The 16,143-nt window shown below is 40.9% G+C and overlaps 1 protein-coding gene across 2 annotated transcripts in view; it reads left to right on the top strand.

The window, feature by feature from the left end:
• Nucleotides 1-6,180, top strand: part of ADNP (activity dependent neuroprotector homeobox) — a 36,147-nt gene extending 29,967 nt beyond the window's left edge. For both annotated transcript variants that reach the window (XM_075276817.1, XM_075276816.1), the window contains one exon: nt 1,736-6,180. In XM_075276817.1, the coding sequence (XP_075132918.1) occupies nt 1,736-4,756 (3,021 nt within the window). In that variant the 3' untranslated portion in view covers nt 4,757-6,180. The remainder of the gene's footprint in view (nt 1-1,735) is intronic.
• Nucleotides 6,181-16,143: the final 9,963 nt, after the last annotated feature.

The following is a 16,143-nucleotide window of genomic DNA, read 5'->3' as shown; positions in this document are numbered from 1 at the left end:
ATACAGACCAACTTTTTTTTTTTTTTTTTCTTCTCTTTCATAATATTCAAAGTTGTCTTAAGGGCTATTTTTTAGCATTCATTGGGACAAACTGCACTTCCTAATGGCACCATTTAATATGTTCTATGAAGCTGGATAATAAAAGATCCTAGATTTTCTATGTCTGTTACTAATGTGTATTATTCTGCCACAATTGACTTTCTGCATCAATTGGGGTGAAATAGGAGCAGGTGCCTGGCTGAGAGTATATAACTGGAGTCTCCTGCACTAACACCTAGGATTGACAAATCCTTAAGATGCTGAACTCGATAGCGGCCATAGCATCTAAAGGCTTAGTTCACACGTAAATAACGCGTGGCTTATTTTGGCACCGGAAAAAACTCTTCCTAATTAGGAAGCGTTTTTTTGACCATGGCACGTTTTCCTTTTTTTTTTTTTTTTTTTTTTTTTTTTTTTGTAAAAATCGCTTCCAGGCGCTTCTCCCATCCTTTAAGAGAATGAGCCACAAAAAAAGCGCGGTAAAAAACGTTTCCCATTCACTTCTATTGCTTTCGTCAGGCGGAAAACGCCTGAAGAAAGGTCATGTCTCTTCTTTTTCTCTGCTAGCAGAAAAAATCTGCTTACAGAAAAAAAAAAAGCTAGCAGTCTACATAGACTAACATTGTCTGGAGGAGGATTATGACGTGGATTCCCCTGTCAAAATCCTCCTCCATGTTCCCGTGTGAACTAGCCCAAAAGGTTTCAGAGGGAAGAGGGCCCCCTCTTGTAGGCATCGGATTCCCTGCAAATAGATGCAGGGGTGTGATGCGTTTTACATGGCATAGCTTAATAGAATACCTGTCTGAACACGATTGACTGCATAATACATTGCACTATATAGATCATGAAATGTATCATGTGATCAAAAGATTGAAAAAAAAATAAAACATAACTCATTAATAAAATAAACTCACAGCATGCAAAATTGGTATTTCCGCATCTGTAACGATCCAAGCAATACAAATATAATGTGGTTTGTTTTTTTGTGTGTATATATTTTTTTTTTTTTATTTATTTTTTAACCCTCAACACTGCCTTTGTCACACAATTTGGCCCCTTGATAGAACACTTCTCAGGTGGCTGTGTTCAAACAGTTAGTTTGAGGTAAAAAAAAAAAAATCAAAAGTCTTTTCTATAAAAAAATAAATCAATGCAGTTTTCTGACTTGGGGCAAAAACGCAATGTGTGAACACATCCGGAGCAGGACCATGCATGATTCTGATGGTTAAGAATTGACATCTATTGTAGGGGAGAGAAACTCTTTGTTGCTCATGTCCCTATACTATGATCAAGATTTAGAGGTTGTCTGGGGCACAGAGGTTGTCTGCAGCACAGTCTTGTCTTCGACCAGATGTCCCGGGTTCCCCTGTGCTAAATTCAAAATTGGTGCAGTGTCAGTGGGTCTATTTGTAAAGAAGATAGATAAATAAAAGTGAAGAGAAAAAAAAGGTAAATGCTAGGGGGTTAAAGCCTCTTGGTGAGGAATGTATGTATACATATTGTGGTATACTAAGTAGTTTTGGGTGAACGAGCCATAGCTACTTTTTTAAAATATATTTTATTTTTTTAAGAATTTTTCATTTTGGAATGGTAGTCCATGATTTAATGCTGTATTCTCAACAGCCTGTGTATTTGTATCGGTAAAGCTGTAATTTTGTATAGTGTTGCTCATATATATTTTATTTTTTACTCACAGGACTACAGAACAAAACAGTTTTGCTGCAGCCAGTGTCCTTTCTCTTCAAAGTTCTTCTCTGCTTACAAAAGTCACTTTCGAAACGTCCACAACGAAGACTTTGAGAACCGAATCCTTTTGAACTGTCCATACTGTACTTACAATGGGGACAGAAAGACGTTGGAAATGCATATTAAGGTGTTCCACGCACCAAACAACCCTCAGCCAAGCCCAGTCCTCAGCGCTTTTAAAGATAAAAATAAGCTTGACAGCCTTAAACCTAAGCAGGCTGACAGTGTGGAGCAAGCAGTTTATTATTGTAAAAAGTGCACTTACAGAGATCCCCTCTATGAAGTGGTGAGAAAACACATATACAGGGAACATTTCCAGCATGTGGCAGCACCATATGTTGCAAAGGGTGGTGACAAGTCACTGAATGGTGCTGTGCCTATAGGTGCAAGCCCAAGCAATGAAAGCAGCATTCATTGCAAGCGATGCCTGTTTATGCCGAAGACATATGAAACCTTAGTTCAGCATGTAATCGAAGACCACGAACGGATTGGATACCAAGTGACGGCAATGATAGGACATACAAATGTGGTTGTTCCTAGATCCAAGCCATTGATGCTGATCGCTCCAAAGCCACAGGATAAAAAACCCATGGGCATTCCACAAAGAATGGGTCCAATGTCCCCAGGAAATGTCCGAACTCTTCCTTCTCAGCAAATGGTTAACAGACTTTCAATACCAAAGCCTTCAATGAATTCTAATATGATGTCCAATGTCCACCTTCAGCAGAATAACTATGGGGTGAAAGGTTTGTCTTCAGGGTACCCTGTTGGGCAGCAAATGAGATTAGGAATGGGTGGTAATGCCCCTGTTTCTATCCCTCAGCAATCCCAGTCCATGAAGCAGATGCTGCCTGGTGGAAACATGAGATCTTACTCTATTGGTAATGAGCAAAGATCACCAGCTCCATTACGGTACTCCCTTCAGTCTGGAAACTCCAGTCTTTCTGGTGGCCATCTTAAACCAGCTTCCATGACTCCAGCCCATGTTGCATCTCGAGGGCTGGTTCAGCCTGGTGCAAAACCCACCGCGGCAGCTGCCGCTGCAGCAGCGGCCGCAGCCAACTCCTCTTCCTCTACCCAAAAGTGGAAAATATGTACAATTTGCAACGAGTTATTTCCAGAAAATGTGTACAGCATTCATTTTGAAAAGGAGCACAAAGCAGAAAAGGTTCCAGCAGTGGCTAACTATATAATGAAAATACATAACTTCACTAGCAAATGTCTATACTGTAACAGATACTTGCCAACTGACACTTTGCTTAATCACATGCTTATCCATGGCCTCTCTTGTCCTTACTGTCGATCGACTTTCAATGATGTAGAGAAAATGGCCGCTCACATGAGAGTGGTTCATGCCGATGAAGAAATGGCACCTAAAACAGATTCCACTTTAACATTCGACTTGACATTACAGCAAGGAAGTCACACAAATATCCATTTACTGGTCACAACATACAACCTCCGTGATGCTCCAGCTGAATCTGTAGCTTACCATGCACAGAACCAACCTGCTGTTCCTCCTCCAAAATCTCAAACAAAGGCAGTGGAGAAGGTGGAGGCAGCCGTTAAAAACTTGCCGCAGACTGCTGTGCCGTACAAGAAAGACGTAGGAAAAACCCTTTGTCCTCTTTGTTTTTCCATCTTAAAAGGTCCCATATCTGATGCCCTCGCTCATCATTTGAGAGAAAGACATCAAGTCATCCAGACCGTCCATCCTGTTGAGAAAAAACTCACCTACAAATGCATCCACTGTCTAGGCGTGTATACAAGTAACATGACTGCTTCAACTATTACTCTGCACCTTGTACATTGCAGAGGAGTAGGCAAAACCCAGAACGGGCAAGACAAGAGCGGTACCATTAAAATTAATCCAGCTCAAGCAATGCCTTCAATGAAACGTTCCAATGACTTCATAGATTTTTCACTTGCCAAGAAAAGAAGGCCAGATGAAGACCCTGATGCTCCGATCATTTTAGATGATAAACCTGAAGAGCCAGTGGTCTTGGCTCTGGACCCAAGAGGTCATGAAGATGACTCCTATGAAGCCAGAAAAACATTCCTTACAAAATATTTCAATCTACAGCCCTACGCGAGCAGAAGAGAAATTGAAAAGTTGGCAGCCAGTTTGTGGTTATGGAAGAATGATATAGCATCTCATTTCAGCAACAAAAGGAAAAAGTGCACTCGAGATTGTGAGAGATACAAGCTTAGTGTCTTGCTTGGCTTTAACATGAAGGAGCTGAATAAAGTCAAACACAACATGGATTTTGCTGATGAATGGAAATTTGAGAACATTGATGAGAGTCAGTCCACTCCTAATGCAAGTAAAACAGTAGACAAGAAAAAGTTGAATGAGTCGAGCTCCTCAGATACCTCTGAAAATGCTGCAGAGGACTCAAGTGAAAGTGCCATTGAGCAAACTCCCGAGAAGGACGTTAAATCCCAAAATTCAGAACAGAACACTAGTTTTTCTGAGCAGTCTGTGAAATTGCTAGAGAATGCAAATGATAATTCACATGAAATAATTTTGGACAGCTCTGACAATGACGGAGAGGCGTCGGATCCCCCTGTGCCGAAGGAGGTCACCCGTTTCAACAGTGAGTGTGTGCCATCACAGCCAGTGTTTGACTTGGAGGACAGCGATCCAGAGGTAAAGCAGGAAACTCGCATCAGTGATTCCAACCACAGTAAAGATGCTGAAAATGGTCAAGAGGTTGAGAGAGATCATTTAGTCGAGAGTGACAAGGAGGTCAAATGCAAAATAAACTCTCATGATAAAGGTGAAGAAATCTGGTCTAAAGAGAAGCCTCTCTCTAATATGTCAGTGAAAGAGGAAAGTTTGTCACAGCAGCCGATTGAATGGCAGACTAGCACAAATGACCGAGAGGATGACGATCACTTTAACATGACTGTTACAGACAAAATGCACAACAGTCTACCAGGAGTAGGACTCAGTAGCCAACAAGTATAGGTTAAACATTTTAGATACCACTTCTATGTACAGCCTTGTAGCTGATATTTTCATTACAATGGGACTGATAAGCTATCCCATCGAACTGTTACTTGTGGTAGGTCTCCTGCACAGTGACAATGTCAGACGCTGGATAATCCACCCTCGATGGCTCACTCACTCTTCCTGCGTTTGGCACATACCGATGTGACGAGCAACATTGGATAATACAAAATGCACAGATGTTTTATCTGCATTTTTTTTTTTCTTTTTGAGTTTATCTCGAGATATTCATCATTTGTTGTTTTTCTATTTTTGTTTTCTCTTACAGAAAAAATTAAAACTAAAAAAAAAACAAAAAAACTAAAACCCCCCACAAACTTGATACAGAGAAACCTGGCAAACCTCATTGAGCGCAAGGTTTCCATCCCTTAATCTCTGCGGGTTATTCAGAATTTTCTGGCTCTCTGTGTATAGAATTTTGGGATACTAACATTTTTTTTTTTTCCTCCTGCCACCCCACCCCGTCATGTATTCATTCTGAATAGTCAAAATGTATATTTGTACAGTATTTTAGACTTCTTCAAAGTGAGACTTCTGAAATTGTTATTGTGTACCCACTATAGTTTTCTTTTTTTTTTTTTTATTATTTTTAATTTAGTGATGGCCTGCTGTGTAATTAACGCTGTATCTAGTTTACTTAGCGAAAGGCTTGAAACTGCTATAGTTAAACAAAAAAATAAGACAAAAAACACAAATTTATGAATTTTGAACTTGGGTTTTTGCACATAATCTGTACAATCTGAAAATGGACTTGGTCATATATCTGGACTATTGTAGTAGATATGTTGTTTGCTGCCCCAAACCCTAAACATTGAGCTGATGGAAAACCTGGTATCCTGAAAGAGAGGTAACTATATAGTAAAGCGTCTATGGTGCTATCATACTGCCGAGGCTACCATTCAGTGGAATGTGCCTATAGGAAGCCTTTCCATTCCTTAGCAAGCAGTGTCTTGGTGATGTTAAAGGCTACCAGTGATCAGTGGCTGATGCTGGTACATTCCACAAAATGGCTGTTTCTGCTGTTTGGAAGTGGCAGACACGCTATAGGGATCTCCATTGCAAAGAAACTCAAAAGTTTGCTAGTTGACATATTCTGATACCTTTCTAAAGGTAGAGGTCTGTATAATATGTATTGTGTTCAAAGTATCAAGCAAGAGAAAACACAATGCTGTATTTTTGTTATTAGTATATTTAGTTGCCCACCTAGTGATGTTCATTTATTCCATCTAATATTTGGCACACTGTTGATGTAGTATTTTGTGATCTTTCTTTCCCTTTGTATTCATTTAAGCATCTAAATAAAAAGCTGTATTGTGCTTAACATCAATCGTCGGCTCTATTCTGTGGAGATGTGCCCAGTTGAGGAAAATTTTGGACAATCCATCTTTATGGCTACATTACTGAAAAATAGAGATTCTTAAATTTGATCCTCCAGGTTTCTTTGTGGTGAGAGGTCAGAAGGTTTAAACTTGTGTGTGCTATTCAAGTGTACGTAGATCAGTGTTTTGTAAAAATTCCATTCTATATGTAAAAGCAGGGAACAAAAAGATTGTACATGCATATCTAGATACATTCCAATTGTCACATTAAAGGGGTTGTCCAGGATATAACTATTAGGGCCATTTGGGACACTAAACCACCCTCAGGACCTTATGGACCAAGGGTTTAGTGTCCCAAGTCACCCTGTAATAAAGCAATCTGTGCCCGCAATAAAAAAAATCAAAAACAAAACTTTTTACTTAACCTGCTTCTGTACTCTTCTGGATTCAGTGAAGAGCTACACCAGCATGCGAAGTACACCTCAGCTTTAGTGTGCATGCCCCTATACCTCTGGAACTTGCGCAGTGAAGTTGTGGTGTATGTCCTTGGCTTCACATAACTCTGTATGCAGGCATCAGCAGCACCAGAGAGGAGTCTGAGACCCGCCAGACTCATCTCAAAGTATAAATGTGTTTTTGTTTAATTGCGGGCACGAATGGCTTTATAACAGGGTGATCTACGACGCTAATTCCCCTGAAAGACAATTGGACCTACTGGTAATGGTTTTTTCTAGGTGTCCTTCATGACTGCACCACAGAAGGATGCTCCTTAACCGGTCTTATACTCTCTTTAGAGGTTAAGTGCTCTCCCCTCCTCCCCAGTGTTTTTCAGAGCTCCGATATATGGGTAGGCATATTCCACATAATTGTGTTACTTCACATAAATATATGTATGAAGAAACTTTTTTTGTGGGGGGGGGGGGGGGGGAGAGAGATTAAGGGTGCGGTCAATAGAACTGGTAGGTTTAATTCCTAATTTCTAATTCCTTTTCAGAATGGCCTCTTATGACCGCACCACAGGAACAGTACCAAATGAATAATGCTCAGTGGGGAAGAAGGGGAGGCAATGGCTTTAAGGATTTTTTGTTGAAAACTTAAGTCAAAACATACACGGTCTATAATGTTTTGTAAAGGTATGAAAACTTGACCAGGTGGCCGCCATGCATATTTGGTCTAGAGGGACGCCACCTCTCACCAGGAGGCAGCTACTTCTCTAGTAGAATGTGCTTTCACTTCTTCTGGAGGGGATAAACCCTGACTGGAAATGTGTTCTGTATGGCTGATCTAATCCATCTAGCAGGAGTAGATCTAGATGATTTTCTGCCCTTGCTTTTGCCTGCAAAGAGAATAATTTTCCTTCCTCTTCTCTAGCAAAGGACTACTCTTCTAACATCAAGACAATGGAAGGTCTGTTCTTGCGGAGATTTTGGATTTGAGCAAAAGGATCTACTGTTAAAATTATCCATTTCTTCAAAATCTTCAAATAAGGATCCCTTAATGAGTGTCTCTATTTTCCCTAAATGCCTAGTGGTAGTAATAGCGAACAAAAATGCTGTTTTTAGGGAAAGTAAACCTAGGCCTATAAATTCAAGAGCTGTGTCAAGGGCTTCAACTTGTCTAGGTCTGGATGAAATATTGGACCCTTAGATAATAGATCTGGCCTTAGGTCAACTGGATCTTCCAGTGCTGAGACAGGACTGGGTAACAGGTTCTTTTTGGGGCCACCAGTCTGGTCTTCTCTATTTTATTTTTTGAGAAATAAAGGTATTAATGAAAGTAGAGGAAATGCATAAGACATGTCTGTCCCAGGTTTGAGAGAGAGCATTCAGTGCCATGGCTTGGTCTCAACGGCTTAAGGACTAGAGGTTTTCGACTTTCTTCTTGTGGGATGCAAAGAGATCTATTTGAGCACAAGAGATTAGAACGCTACCTGGTTCATCACGCACTTCCCTGGATCCAAAATCTTCCTGCTTGGATCAGCTGCGGTCTGATTTTCTGACCCTTTATGTGAATGGCCTAGAGGAAGAGAACTTTTTTTTTTTTTTTTCCTGCCCAAGTGAAGCTTTTCACAGATACTGAAGTGGGTGTCTTCTTTGCCCTTGATTCTGTAAGAAGTTGACCACCATCATTTTGTCTAAGTTTTTAGGTCGTTGCCTTTCAAAGTTCCAAGTTTTGGTGTCTTCCAAACTGCCTTTAGTTCTTAGAAATTTGAGGGCAAGATCCCTGGAACTCTCCTCCCTTGCAATACTGTTTCTTTTTGTAGGCTGCAGGTGTCATTAGTGATGATAAACCTGGGAAGACTACCTCCAAGGGGCTGCCAGTTTCAGATTTTCCAAATTTATCCACCAAAGAGAGGACTTGGTTTTATTTCAGAGATCATCATCTTGTTGGGTGAATCCTGGCATCCAAGAATGAAAGAACCTGACTTTTAAGGCCACTTGAGTGGAACTGATTTCAGGTGACTGAATGCAGGAAGTCATGAGATCTTCATTGCTTCCCTTGTGGAGCAGGATGTTTTATTTGTAGAAATTACTCTTCCCAGGATACTTTAGTTTCGCAGCTGGAAGAAAAGCTGTTTGAGGGGTGGAGCGTATTAATATTCCCAGGAAGACCTTCCAATTTTCCAAGAGGAGGTTTGATTTTTCTGAATTCAGGATCCAGCCCGGAGATTGTCTGGTCTCGCTCACTCTTCAATTTCTCTGGTAAGCCTGCCACCAGTAACACATCGCCCAAATATGGAACAATTGTGATATTCTGGGGCCTGAGAAATGCCATAATCCCCACCATTCTCTTTGTGAAAATCCTTGGGGCAGATGATATCCGAATGGCAGGTATTTGAATTGATAATGGTGAATATCTTGGACTTGGAACTATGAACTACTTTTGGCAAACCAGATGTATAGGAAAGTGATAATACACGTCTTTTAGATCTATGAGAACTATAACAATTTTCGAATGTCCCAAATGATGATCTATTGGAAGGTGGTTGTTAAAATTTTTGTTGCCTTGGGGTATACTCATTTTGTCTCCAACATGCCGCCAATATCTGTCCCTCTTCCTCGTCAGAACATGCACCAGTGGTCTTAACCTTTATCCCCACTGCAGTTCTGCTTAGATGATGCCACTGGCATTTTAATAACTCGCTCATTAAAAATGCCATTTTGCAGGCCTCACTTTGAAATGGTCTATATAATTACTTTAAACACAACAGTGTTATTGGTAGTCCATAAGGCAGTTATGCTTGAATATTGCATAAGTTTGGCATCAAGGCTGAAGAAGGGATAGACCGGCAAACACTCGACTCGCGTATTAGCAATTGTTGGGTCAACCCCCATTTTCCATCCTTCATCGACTTGTCAAACTTGAGAGCCTTAGCTAATCAAAAAGTGGAGCGTCTCCTTTGACCTTAAGAGATCTACGAGCTAGCAGCACAATCACTACTACTGGGGAGATCACAGAAGCACACACCAAAAGGGTTGAGAGAGAAATCCTAACTAGCTACAATGCACAAAATACATTGTTGTAGATTTGCTTTTGTAGATCTCTGATCCCAATTCTAAGCTCTGCAATTTACCAGACCATCATCATCATCACTTTAAACAAAAATTCCCCTCTGGCATCTCAAAATTCCACCATGATTCCCTTTCTTCATAACTCTGCCATCCTGGAGAATTCCGCATATCTATTATGGTGCAACCTTAGTTGGCATCTGACCTTTTCTGCTTGTATTGTAAAGCCCTCCACATTACAGCTCAGACCATTTAAATAGCTAAAACTCTCCATCTACCAGCAACTGTAAGGCTTTATTAAATAGCCGTTAGGTCACCATTTCCTTTGGGAGACTAGGGTCACAAGAAATATCACTCAGGCATTTCAAATGAAAGATTTGATTTCTGCTGTCAATTTGACTCCTCTCTATTTCGAGGAGTTGGAATCACATCTAAAATATAATGTAAAAATATAATAAAAATTGGGAGGAAGTGGTAGTTGCACTATTACCCTAGAACAGTAGCAAATAAACTGAAACGGGCCTCTAAATCCTCCATGTGGTTTATTTTCACATCACACCCTTGACCTGCTCTACTCCATGAACTCCTTATTATCACCTGATTCGGGCGATGTGGCAACATGTCAGGTAAGCTCTACCACATATTTTGGGAATGCCCACTTATCTCCAGATCTTGAATTGGAAGTTGGGACATAATTGATGCTCTGTTCCTGGAAGCTGTTCTCCTGTTACCTTTAATAGCACCCAACATGTGTTCTGAACCCTCTGGGACCATAGAGTATGTACTGTATACTAGCAGGAGGACCAGCCTTCGCACGGGTATATTTAATTTTTTCTTAGTGTAGTGGCCCCATAAAATTGGCCAGTTTTGCTCTGGTCGATTTTTGTAGGTCGTTTGTGTGTTTGTTGAAAAAAACATGTCAGACTGGAGATGGGATTGGGTCTTGTGAGTTTTTCATTAGCTCAAGCAGCAGCCATGCGTTTTGCTCCAGGAGTCTTGTGTTCAACTGCAGTTTTTGTTTTTTGGAGGCATGAGTAGTTTAAACACGTTTCAATTTCTAAAAATGCTGACATCTAGTATGGCAGTCCAGTATAGGTACAGTCTATTTATGACGTTAGACAAAAATAATAGAGTGGGAGCTCACCGTGGTTTTCTTTGGCTTGTTCTTTGGGGTGCACGATCCAGTTTCCGGTCTCAAGGAAATATCAACAATGTCTCAAACAGTAAAGGACGGCATCTCTCCGAGGAACTTTCATAAAAAATAACTTTTAATCCATAAGGTTAAAAATACAGCACACCAAGTAGTGAAGAAATATAAAAAGTGAAAAATACATCTAAAAAACGCTGATGTGATTTATATGCACCAATGAGTTTCTTTGGGCTCGTTCAATTCATTTCTTTGGTCACGTGCTCCTCAGTGACCAATCAAATTTTATTTCCTTCATTAATCCATGCAAGAGCTACTCCTACTCTATAACGTCCAACAGTACCAGAAAGACAATTCAAACAGACGGATCGGGAAAAACATCCACACACTATATGGGTGAGTATAAGTTGGACGGGCTCGAACTACACGGACTCCATAGTAGAAGATGATTAGTTACCACGTGACCGGTTCGCATGTACATTGTGAGCTCTAGGTGGGGTTCACAATCTACAAAAAACCCAAAAAAACTCATGTTTGATAAGAGATTACAGTCACACCTTTCTGCCCTCCCTTATCTTTCCTTTATCCATTCTTTTGCTGTTTTTTTTTTTTAGATTTTTCTCTTTTAACTGAGACACTATAGATCAGGGGTGCCCAATACGTCGATCGCAATCTACCTGTCGATCGCAAAGGACATATGGGTCGATCGCGGGCTGCAGCCAGGCATCCCCGGGGTCTGCTTGTTCACAGCGCAGGCTGAGAGTCAACTCTCAGCCTGCGCTGTGAACGAGCACGCCAGACACTTGCAGGCCAGGCAGCAGCAGCTCCAGGGAATGGAGGGAGCCGGGGTGCTGTTTGTTCACAGCACAAGCTGAAAGTCATCTCCAGACACTTGCAGGCGGGGCCGCCGCAGCCCCGGCCTGCCAGTGTCCAGAGATAACTCTGTCTGCGCTGTGAAGAAGCAGACACTGGGTATCCCTGGGCGGCCACAGAACGGCTGTCCCCTGCACTCACGCTGTGCTCGGCCACGCCCACAGACACGTCCGCCCCACCCACAGTCCCGCCCACAAAAAGTGGGTGGTAGATCTTTCGTCAGGTCAGTTTCTAAAGGAGCTCACATGCAGAAAAAGTGTGAGCACCTCTGCTATAGATATACTTGACCTACTGCTTTATCTTAGACTTTGAGATGTTTACCATCTGATATGTGACGCTCTGTCTATATTGTTATACTGATGATGATTTTCTTTGTCCCAGTCTCATTTACAAAAAGGTGATACGAATTACAACTCCAAAAAGCAGGCGGCACACCAAAGAGTATGAGGTAAAAAAGTGAAGGAGGTTTATAGCCTCATGCTGTGACGTTTTGGCTCAAAGAGCTGAGCTCGTTCCAAGCATGGTCTTATGTATTTTGCCTAATATAAATTACAGTTAGCAGATCCATCATAAATCTGTTGAATACACCATTGATTTGTTGTGTTTTCACCAACTCTGTCACGTCTGTTATTTTAGAGGACATAGAGTGCAGAACTTTTGTGCCTTTTAAAATTAAGAACGTATGACAGACAAGTGACTTTTTTATTAAATTTTTTAACTGCTAGTTGTCTCTTACAATGACTATTACTGTGTTTTTTTTGTTTTTTTTTTCTGGATCAGTAAAGGCTGCATTCACACTAGTGCTGCAGTATCTGCCTAAATTGGGTGGAGAGAAAAGTCCTGCAAGAAGGACTTTTATCTCTACAGGTTTGTATAAAACCGGGCAAAAACCTGATGGATCCCATTATATATTGCCTGCATGTTTTTTGTTTTTTTTAAATGTAACCGCTTTTTAATTGGACAAGTTCTCCATCTTTTGGGTCCCAAAAGACGGAAACCCAAACGCTAGTGTGAACCTAGTGTAAGAAAACGGACACATTAACATCAGTTAGTGTTCATCAGACCCTGTAAGAATGAGTATCCAACACTAGTGTGAACACCCCCATAAAAGTCATTCCTTCACAAATGTTTATAAAGGGGGATTTTGTGGCCAAGTTCTGAATGCTTGTGGCCACAGGAGTGAGTGAAACTCTAGGAGGTGTTCCAACACCTTTTGTTTTATAACGTATATGGATAGTGTTTTGTAATTTTTATTTTTTTCTGTTCCATAAAAAAAAAAATTCTCTTTGAACTTGTTTGCATATTTTTTTGTTTTTGTGTAACCTACAATTGTATGTGTCTAAGTCTGTTCCAAGTTTAGGGGTTATGAATTGTATACTTATCTGATAATGCAGTTGTCAAAGCAGGCTACCGTCTGAACCGATTTTAACCCCTTCATGCAAAATCACATACATGTATGTAAATAGGCATGAAGGTCTGCATGTAGAGGGCTCCATACTGTATATTACAGCTGGCACTGGCTAACGCTTTAGATGCTGAGGCAAAGTATGACCGCAGCATATAAACTGTACAAGCACCACCATTTTAAATGATCACTACCCTCTGAAATGTTGTCTGAGGACAGTTATCAGTTGCCATGACAGCCTAATAGAAGTCAATTGATTTTACCTCACACTGCAATACATTAGGACTGCAGTTTATTGGAAGTTTTTTTTAAAAAAAAAAAACAAAAAAACACAACTAGAACAATTTTTAGTGCGCATGGCAACTGAAGGGTGAAAGGTACATACAGGTATTGGAGCAACATATACTGCCATTCAACGACGTCTTTTTCAGGGACGTCACTGCTTACTATTAAGCGTAGCTTCATAGTAAAAGAGTGCAGGTACTAGAAAGTCCTGCCTGCAGACCAGACCCGTCTCTTACTAAAAATGTGTGGCGCATTATGAAGCGTAAAACAAGACAACGGAGACCCCAGACTGTTAAGCAACTAAAGTTGTACCTCAATTAATAATGGGGAAGAATTCCACCTACAAAGCTTCAACAATTCATGTCCTCCGTTCCCAAACACTTATTGAATGTTGTTAAAAGGAAAGGTGATATAACACAGTGGTAAACATGCCCCTGTCCCAGCATTTTTGGAACATGTTGCAGGCAACAAATTCAAAACAAGTGAATATTTGCAAAAAAAAAACCAAAAAAAAAAAACAGTTTATCCATTTGAACATTAAATATCTTGTCTTTGTAGTGTATTCAACTGAACATGAGTTGAAAATAATTTGCAAATTATCGCATTTTTAATATTTTTTATTTATATAGCGCCAACATATTCTGCAGCGCTGTACAATTTGTAGGGTTCAAATACAGACTAAAACATACATTACAAAGAAATAGTCACTTCACACAATAGAACTGAGGGCCCTGCTCACAGAAGCTTACAATCTATGAGGTAGAAGGGATGACACTAGAGGTTGCAGGGGCAGCATTGCTTATATAGTGGTCAGACAATTTGATAACAGGTTACTGTCATTACACAATCATAAAACTTTATGAACTGCCACTAGTCATATCCTGTAATGTGTGGATTGTGTCTGGACCTATAAAGTTAGCCTGAAATGGCATCATATCATGTGGGGTAATGTGGGACCTGGAACAAAGGAGGGTTAATTTTAGGGATTCTAATTACAGAAGGGTTTACATTAGGAATTGGGATAGGTCTATCTGAAAAGATGTGTCTATAGTTTGCGCTTGAAGCTGTAGAAATTGGGAGTTAATCTGATTGTCTGGGGTAGAGCATTCCAGAGAAGTGGTGCAACTCGGGAGAAGTCTTGGTATACAAGCGTGAGAGGTTCTGATAATAAAGGATGTAAGTCTTAGGTCATTGAATGTAGAGCACAGGTTGAGCAGTAGACAGAAATGAGGAAGGAAATTTAGGGAGGTGAAGCATTATTGTGGATGAGGGTAGTAAGTTTATATTGTATTCTGTAATGTATAGGCAACCAATGTAGAGACTGGCACAGATCAGAGGCATCGCTGTAGCGTCTAGACTGGTAGATGAGCCTGACAGCTGCATTCAGAATAGATTATAGAGGGGAAAGTTTAGTAAGCGGAAGACCGATTAGTCTTGAGGTGGAGGTGACATGAGCATGCAAGTGATTGGATATGGAAGGTAAAAGAAAGGTATGAGTCAAAAACAATGCCGACGCAGCGGGCATGCTGCCTAGGAGTTATAGTAAGGCCTGAGACTGCAATGGATATATCAGGGACAGATCTATTAGATAGTGGAAACAGTAGTAGTTAAGTCTTACGCTAGGTTCACACCTGCGTTCTGTGCTTTCCGTCTTCTGCATGCAAGAAGACTGGTCCGGCTATGAGTGGCGGTGAGCGTTTTATGCTCTCTGCCGCGAAACCAGATTTTTTAATCCAGACACAGAGTACTGCATGTCCGACTCTGTGTCCGGATTAAAAAACCCAGTTTCGTGGCGGAGAGCATAAAACACTCACCGCCGCTCACGGCCGGACAGCTTTCTGAATGGGTGAGAGACTCCTTCAGGTTTCTGTATCCTGCTCTGTTTTATGCAGGAAACTGAAACCTGCATAACTGAGAGTCGGGCGCAGATGTGAACGAGCCCTTCTCTACTCTGTTTACAATTGCTACTTTTAATCCCCTTATCTGTCCTCTAGGGGACAGACAGCGTTTGCTATCAGCATAAAAAGGTGTCAGTATTCAATCAGTATGAATTCAGTTTGAGACTAAAAACGGACTGATGCACATACTGATTGACTACTGACGCTAGGTTCTGGTTTCCGTTCTGTGCTTTCCATCTTCTGCATGCCAGAAAAAAAAACGTTCACCGCCGCTCACGGCCGGACAGCTTTCTCACCCATTCAAATGAATGGGTGAGAGAGACTCCAGCAGGTTTCCGTCTCCTGCTCTGTTTTATGCTGGAAACGGAAACCCGCAGAACGGACACCTGGGCGCAGATGTGAACTAGCCCTGACACCTTTTTATGCTGATAGCAAACGCTATCTGTCCCCTAGAGGACAGATAAGGGGATTAAAAGTAGCAACTGTAAACAGAGTAGAGTTAAGGACATATAATAAATGTCCTCATCTCTACTCTGTTTACAATTTTCTACTTTTAATTCCCTTATCTGTCTTCTAGGGGACAGATAGTGTTTGCTATCAGCATAAAAAGGTGTCAGTATACAATCAGTATGTGCATCAGTCCGTTTTTAGTCTCAAACTGAATTCAAACGAACGGATGGCATACTGATGTGTGAACCAAGCATAAGAAAGATTTAGTTTCAGAAAGAGTGAAGACATGATATCTGAGACAGCAGAAAGACAGTCGCTGGTGTTCTGTATTAGTACAGGGGTGACGTTATGGCAAGATGTGTATAATTGGGTGTTAGCATAAAGATTGTACCTGAAGCCAAATCTATTCATGGTTTGTCCAATGGGGGCTGTGTAGAGAGAAAAGAGCAGGGGGCCTAG

This window comes from Leptodactylus fuscus, chromosome 6, assembly GCF_031893055.1.
Source record: "Leptodactylus fuscus isolate aLepFus1 chromosome 6, aLepFus1.hap2, whole genome shotgun sequence".
Lineage (NCBI taxonomy): Eukaryota > Metazoa > Chordata > Amphibia > Anura > Leptodactylidae > Leptodactylus > Leptodactylus fuscus.
Note: the sequence above shows the minus strand (reverse complement) of the source record. Positions and strands in the feature narration are given on the sequence as shown.